Source organism: Notothenia rossii, assembly GCF_949606895.1.
Source record: "Notothenia rossii genome assembly, chromosome: 8".
In the NCBI taxonomy this organism is placed as follows: domain Eukaryota; kingdom Metazoa; phylum Chordata; class Actinopteri; order Perciformes; family Nototheniidae; genus Notothenia; species Notothenia rossii.
Genome location: NC_136906.1, coordinates 26,328,447 through 26,336,306, shown reverse-complemented (window position 1 = coordinate 26,336,306; position 7,860 = coordinate 26,328,447). Strand labels below are relative to the sequence as shown.

General features: G+C 38.9%; 1 protein-coding gene across 4 annotated transcripts in view; it reads right to left on the bottom strand.

Annotated features, from left to right (window-relative positions):
- Window positions 1–6: 6 nt before the first annotated feature.
- Window positions 7–7,860, bottom strand: part of LOC307015503 (uncharacterized protein) — a 30,763-nt gene continuing 22,909 nt past the window's right edge. For 3 of the 4 annotated variants that reach the window (XM_079644154.1, XM_079644155.1, XM_079644157.1), the window contains 10 exons: window positions 6,793–7,005; window positions 6,137–6,349; window positions 5,656–5,817; window positions 5,383–5,511; window positions 4,245–4,333; window positions 3,799–3,922; window positions 2,665–2,873; window positions 2,373–2,481; window positions 2,118–2,290; window positions 7–1,390 (listed from right to left, as the gene is read on the bottom strand). In XM_079644154.1, coding sequence (XP_079500280.1) covers window positions 1,183–1,390; window positions 2,118–2,290; window positions 2,373–2,481; window positions 2,665–2,873; window positions 3,799–3,922; window positions 4,245–4,333; window positions 5,383–5,511; window positions 5,656–5,817; window positions 6,137–6,349; window positions 6,793–7,005 — 1,629 coding nt within the window. In that variant the 3' untranslated portion in view covers window positions 7–1,182. Of the gene's footprint in view, window positions 1,620–2,117; window positions 2,291–2,372; window positions 2,482–2,664; window positions 2,874–3,798; window positions 3,923–4,244; window positions 4,334–5,382; window positions 5,512–5,655; window positions 5,818–6,136; window positions 6,350–6,792; window positions 7,006–7,860 lie in introns of all 4 variants that reach the window. The other variant, XM_079644156.1, reaches the window with a different exon arrangement.

Here is a 7,860-nt window from a genome sequence, read left to right as displayed (position 1 = left end):
GCGAAACATCGGTGAGGATTTTATTTAGCAGTTTAATAGCACTTCAGAAAGTCGAGCTGCGTCAAAGCACTCATTGTACAATGCACATTTATTATTATATTTCATATTATATTGTGAGGTTTAAATCACTCCGCCTAATCTTACAGTTGCTTATACAACATTTGGGTTACATGTATGGCTTTACAGTTTCCAAATGAACAGATCATCTCTAAAATACTCCAGAAACCAGAGCAAAAGCCTCTTTTTCCAAAAAATAAACCCGTTAATTTTTTTCGGGAGGAGCCCAGAAGGTTGTTTAGAGAAACAAAGTGATCTGAAGTTTTTTCTAAATGCTTATTTTTATTTAGCTATTAGATTGAGAAACTATATTTTTTTGCTGCATTCTTAAAAAATATTATTGAACCCTTTCTCGATTCCCCCTCAATTTAAAATATATTGACTTTCCTTGTTCAATATGTTTTCTTTGTGTTTTACAAACAAATGTTTTCTGGTTAACTGGATGACAAATACAGCAAATTGAGAAACGGAAAAAAATGTGTTTGTGTTTATTGTGAAATAGATATAAGAATAATTGTAATGTTTAGAAAAGTATTCTAGATAAGAGAGTAATATATTAGTTTTGTGTGGAAAGGTTACTTAGATCTGTGGCATCATTATAAATAAATATAATAGACATTTAAATATTTAAACTACATTTAATATAAAGACATTTTCAATATTAAATTCACATAAAAAATTTGGAAGATCATTTTGTGCGCATTTAAAAATGTTGAACTAAACCAGACCTGGATGTGTCCTTTCAACCGTGTTCAAATAGTTACTTTTCATTCATAAATCATGTTTTTCCTAACTCCAAATTATTTGTTGTTTTACTTTGAAATGAATTTGTTTCCATTGTGTCATAAAATATCTAAAACTCCTTCAAGTTATAGTAAAGGAAACTATTTAAATAATTTAAATTAAATGTGTGAAATATTTCTGGCACAGGTTCTGCCATAGAAAAAATATATATTGTTGTGAATATGTATTATTATTATTATACTTTTTGCCAACTTGTTTGTGTAAGTCCCTCTAGAATGTCAACATAAATCCATTGTGATATTCAAATATCTCTTCCACGTTATAATATAAGGCAACTTTATAAATAATTTAAATTAAAAGTGTGGAAATATTCCTGGGCCTCTACTCGTCGGGGGAGTAGGACTCCTCGCGGGGGTCCAGTGGGGGGGACGGGGAGCGGGACGGAGGCTCCTCCTCCTGCAGATCCAGCGAGTTCTCCTTGATGCTCCTCCGGCTGAGGCCCCCCCCCAGCCCCAGGCTCCTCATGCCTCCTCCACTGCTGCTGCGGGGGCTCGGGCTGCTGAACACCGCCTCCCCCCCGCTGCCACGCCTGGGAACACCCGCCACACCAGGAGGAAGAGGAAGAGGAGGAAGAGGAGGTCAGGAGGAGATTGAGGAAAGAGGAAGGCGCCTTATTGCAAAGCGAGTTTGAACAAAATAAAGGTTAAAGCCCCGTAAAAGTGAAAAGAGAGCGATGAGGAAATGAGAAAGAGAAGTCCCGTTGAAGCAGAGAAGAATATCTGCAGGAAGCTTTGAGGCAGTTTGCAGATCAGTAGTGTCTGAGGGAAGTGAGGCAGGACCAAAGGAGGAGGACGACATTTAATAATAGCAAAAACGTGCAATATTATTCAATATTTAAGAAATCTTTCAACAAAAAATATACAAATATATATAAACAACTATTTCTAGGACTTTTTCAATAGAATACATTTTGTTGTATTTGTGATTAGTGATTTCTTTTTTTTGGATTTCTCGGATTTGGCTAATTTTGTTTTAATATTTTTTACTATTTATTTTGTCGGGAAGTATTTATTTAGTTATGTTTCTTTAAAATAGTTATTTTTCTAAAAAATAAATGTATTTAGTCAATTAAAATCACAAAATAAACGTTATCTGATCTTTTTTAAATATTATTTATTTTCTTGTGAATTTTAATTTGTATTTTGTTGTGATTTATTAAAGTAATATTTATTTAGATGTTAATAGTTTTTTAAATACAAATCATTGTGATGTATGAAATAGCATTTATGTAACAGCTCCTCGTGTCCCTGCGGTACCTCAGTTTGCTCCTGAGTGAGGCCATGTCTCTGTTCATCGTGTCGTTGGCCTCGCTGGCCTCCTCCAGCTCCCTCTGCAGCTTCCTGCGAGCGGCGGCCACGCGCTGAGCCTCCTCCTCTGCCTCCTCTAGCTGGTGCTTCAGCTGCTTCACTCTCACGTTGCCCTTCTCCGCCTGCACAAAGCAGCAGCAACAAGTAGCATCAGTAAATACAGTTACATGCAGCTTTACATACTTCTACACTAACTTTATTTACCTGGTCTTTGTACTGCTGCGCCTGCTTCCTCTCGTCCTCCATCTGGATGGTTAAATCCTTCAGTTTCTTCTCCTTCTGACGCAGATTCTTGGCGTTGGACTGACGCTCTCTGCACAAAATAAATACAAAATATCACCAAACATTTATAAGATAGAATAAGATAACAAAAACCTGTATAACAATGTAATAATGTGCCTGTACAATAATGATCTTTTATGTAACTTGGTTTCGCTGCATGATTGTTAGTTGGAAATGAACTTGACAAACTCCGTTTCCCACCATGCACCAGTACCTGCTCTCGATCTCCAGCTGCTCCTCCGCCTCTCTCAGTTTGAACTCCAGGGCGGTGATGGAGGACTTGAGTTTGGAGCGGCCCTGGCCCTCCACCTCCTGCAGCTTGGCCTTCAGCTCCCGGGTCTGCCTCTCCAGCTGCTGCCGGGACGCCTCCTTGCTCTGAGAGGTGGAGCGCTCCACTGCCAGCTCCGCACCCAGCTGATCCACCTGCACACCGAGGGACAAGAGGAAAAGGAATTCACTTGGGGAGGAAACGCCTTAAACCAGTGGTTGAAGAAGTACTCAGATGTTTTAGCAGTAAGATTAAGTTGTAAAAATACAGAAGTCAAACTTCTGCATTTGAAATGTTACTTAAGTAAAAGTAGAAAAGCATTCACATCAACATATACTTAAGTAGTAAAAGTAAAATTACTTTCAGAATCTTTTATTTAAAAATATTGAATTATTGATGCATTAATGTATTTTATATATCCCAGCAGGTAATGGGTAAGTAGGATTTAATTGATATAGCACTTTACAATACACATATTTATAAACACAAGACACATATGCAAATAAAGTCCTAAATAAATAGCAGCTCCTATAAAGATGCGCAGGAAAGATTCCCTAAACCCAGAAACAAGTCAGCTTTTGAGCAGTTCTTTAATAAATGTGTCAGTACATAGTCAGCTCTTACCGTACTGTAGCTTCTTTTGTCTTCAAAATGGCAGCTGCTTATGACACTGGAAAATGTCATCACTATGACATCAGTAAACTTTAGCTTTGTCGTGGGGAGATGAAGTCATATGACCGTGCTTTAGTTACATTATAGCCTAGCGTTAGCTTTTTATTACTGGTGATTGCATTTGTGCCTCAAAAAAATATATAACTGTTAGTATGTGGACATCATTTTGCTGAACAAAACGTGTAAGTATCATAAACCCTGATTTTTTTCTGCCACCCTAACCCACTAAGCAGTTTGCCTTAATGTAACATGAAAAGGTAAAAAAATATGGCGCCCAGGATTGAACCCTGTGGAATTCCGCAGAGTTAAAGGAGTATATGAGGACGTAGAATTATCTTTGGCAACTTTAAAATGCCTATTTGATGAGCAGGACGACTAAACCCACTCCACTCTCTCCCACACCCTCACCAGCTGCTGGCTCTTTCTCAGCCGGTCATTGAGGCTCTCCACGTTGGCCTGCTCTTCCTCCAGCTCCTCCTCCATTTGGCTGATCTTTGCATCCATGCGGCGATTTTCATCAGACAGCATTGATCTGAAGAAAAAGGGGCGGAGTATCGAGAGATGAGCACAAACAAGAATGGAATGTTGGGAAGTAAATACAAAATAAGATGAAATTCACACAGTTTTAGAGCTAATTTGTCTGATAATATCTTCAATGTAACTTACCGTATTTTAAACTATTATCTTCTCTTTTTACCTCACCAATAAAAAGATGAATTGTAAAGCTTTAGAACTGAATGAGGTTTTTAGTTGTATGGTCCTTCTTATTTGACACAAACTCCAAAACAATGCATTTTACACATGAACATCATCAAATAAAATATAAACATGTGTTCATCAAACAAGACACTCACTTTCCTGAGGAGTTACTGGTGAGCTCATCTGCCAGCTCGTCTCTTTCTATCTCCGCCTGTTTACGAGCTCTCTCCGCAGCTGCCAACATCTGGACAGACAGACAGACAGACAGACAGACAGAAAGACAGACAGACAGAAAGACAGAAAGACAGAAAGACAGACAGACAGACAGACAGACAGACAGCCAGACAGACAGACAGACAGAAAGACAGACAGACAGACAGACAGACAGACAGACAGACAGACAGACAGACAGACAGAAAGAAAGACAGACAGACAGACAGACAGACAGACAGACAGACAGACAGGCAAGACACACTTTTAAGAATAGTGACCTTATGATCAAAATATGATATCAAAATCATATTGATGGGTAAATGCCTGGTAAATGATCAAAATCACAACACATCCCATCCAACCTGATTTTGAGTTCGTAGGAGCGTTTAGGATATTATTATTTATGTAATTATTTTTTAATATAAGAGTTGCTCTCCTCAGCACGATGCTAAAACTTAGCAAAGAAAAAAAGGTGGTTTATTTAAAATGCAATCAATGTGGGCAAAACAAGATGGTAACTGTACACTTAAAGGTAGCTAGGTAAGAATGGAGAAACCAGCTCGAGTGCGCTAGAATTTGAAAGTACGTAGCCGAACAAAATCTGCCTCTTCCTTCAGACTTCCTTACAGAGCCCCTCCTCCAACACACACGAACGTGCACATGACCAATGAGGGCACGAGATAAGTTTGTGCACAGATGGAAGGCTGACAGGCAGGTAGGCCATCCAGTTATTTTAGCCTGGCCGGTGAAAATGATTGGTTGTGCTTTTTACAGTACTATGGCTTCCACAGATGACATTTTTTTATGTATTTATTGTCAAAGCATTTAATATATGCATTGCTATCAGGATGTTAAGAGCATTCCATGGAATATAACAAAAAGTGTTCCTGAAGTGAATTACCTACCCCACCTTTAATGTGAGAGGGTATGCTGTACAACATGTACGTGGATGCAATTTCAAAGTCATTTTCCTTTTTGATGTGATGTTTTTATTGATATTTTCCTGGGGGAGACCAAACAATGGTCCTGCCTCTTATAAAATGTAGTTTGTTTTGAAGCAGCAGGGTTAAAAGGCCTCACCTCGTGCAGGTGGGCGATGTCGGCCTCCATGGCCTTGGTTCTACGCTCAGACTCTCTGGCTGAAGACAGCACCTCCTTCTGGGCCAAACAAGAGTCCTCCAGGTCCCTCTGGAGATCCTTCACCTGGCCCTGAGAGGAGAGCAGAGGATGTCAAGTTTTAAATTACTCTTAACGTAAAGCTTAGTAACTCAATCAAAATAAGGAATTACAGGATGCAGTTTGATTGTTGCTTATCAATAGGAAGATATTGAAAAATGAAAAGAGTGTGCTGACCTGGATCTTGCGGAGCTGCTTTACGGCCTCGTCGCGAGCCCTGCTGGAGGCCTCCATCTGGTCCTCCATGTCCTTCAGCTCCCCCTCCAGCTTCTTCTTGCTGCCTGAGGCCTGGCCGCGCTGCTTCCTCTCCTCCTCCAGCTCCGACTCCAGCTCTCGCACCTGATGCAGCAACAGAGGGACAAAGTTACAAAGTCCTGTGTTGAAATGAATACTAGCATTAGAATGAGAATTAGAATCAAGTTTATTGCCAGGTACGTTTAGACATACAAGGCATTTGCGCTGGTATCTGGGGGTGCGAACATAAACAATCTAATAAAAATAAGGTGCAATAGTAGGTAAAACATTTTAAAAAACAATTTAGCAGCCTAAGGTTCCACCAGGATCAGCGCAGCTAGAAAAAACAAAGACCTGCAGGAAGTGTAACATCTTCCCGTCCTGCAGCATGCTCACATCTCACAGCGGCTCCTTTGTACTCCACCTGTTTGACGAGCTGCTTCCTCTTCTCCTCGCCCAGCTCATCGCGGCCGTGCAGCTCCCTCTCATGCTGCGCCCTCAGAGCCTGGATGTTGACCTCAAGACGCAGCTTGGCGTCCTCGGCGACCTGCAGCTCGTCCTCCAGCTCGTCCATCTGCATCCTCATCTCGTCCGCCATGGCCTCCAGGCCGCGCTTCGCCTTCTCCAGGTCGTGGACCTGAGGCAGGACGGAGAGAAGTCAACATCAGAAACAAAAAGAAGTGTATTCATGTCCTGATGTTCACTCTTAAGCTCTTTCCAACATAGTCTTAATAACTCTACATTTAATTCATACGTTAATGCAATATGTTATTATATATATATTTATTTTTGGATTTTATCAATTATTTATAAAATGTTTGAGACTTCTGAAAAATGTATTTAAAATAATTTATTACCAATGAAAATATATTTTTTGGTAAAAGGATTGAGCTCCCTTTTCACAACATATTTTTTGGGGCATTTTATACGTTTATAAATACGAGTAAGGAAGTGATGGGACACAAAACCCACAGAACAAAATAATGTTGAAAAGGAGTAATTAATAAAATGTTATTTATTTTTCACTTCCTTTTTTAAATAACGCGTGAGTAATCCATTTATTTATGATGTTTCTCTTACGCTCTTTCCCACGTCGTCCTTGGAGCTGATGAGGTCCTCCATCTCGGCCTTCAGACCCTTGGTGGTTTTCTCCGCCTCCTCCAGAGTGTCCTGGCTGTCCTCCAGCGCCCGGGCCAGAGATAACAACCGCGTCTCCTTCTCCCTCACCTCCGCCTCCGCCCGATCACGCTCCTCAGCAAATTTACAAGACACGGCGCGCTCCTCTGCCAACATCTGAGGGGCACGAGGAGGAAAGAGACACGTGGAATCTACAGCTTAAGCAAAGTTCAATTTGAAAATACATTTGGGATCTTTTTTTTTCACTTTTTGCTTAATGCGAAAGGCTTCTGGTTCTTTATTAATACTTACAAAAATCATAACATTTAGTTTGCATTAAAAAAATTAAATATTTAATGTAAAGTCAGAAGAAATAACTATTCAGAAAATACTAGTACTCATCTTTTATAATTATAAAATGTCTTGAATATTATTTAAGACACTTCAATACCACTAAATTCATTATTTTTGAATAATATATATTTTTAGACTTTTTAAGGATAAGTGGGAAAACCTTTGAGAGGAGTTTTTATTAAGACTTATTGGAGCACTTTGTACTTCTTTTAGTGTGAATTATGGGATACAAAACCCAAAGCACTTGTGTGAAAACAATACGTTTAAATTAGGGTCGTCACATTATACCCATATACACAATAATCATGATTATATTGTGTAAAATAATCCAGCGCCTCTTAATCAACGCTGCACACACAGACACAAAGTTAAATAATGACTAAAAGGGATTAAAGTGTAATATTCATTTCTTATTGATAGAGATTATATTGAGGATTCTGTCTTAATTAATAATTGTGTAAATAATAATTATAACGTTTCTATATCCCTATGACATATTAGATCAAACAACTTTATTTATCTTTCACAGCACAGTAACTCTTATTCCGTTTTTTTTATGCCGTCTTATTGTATTTCAGATTGCTTTTTAAATTTGTGCTGGCTTTAATGGCAATAATATACAATGTGTTTTATTTATTATGTTTTAAATGTTTTTGTAAAGCACATTGAATGACCTTG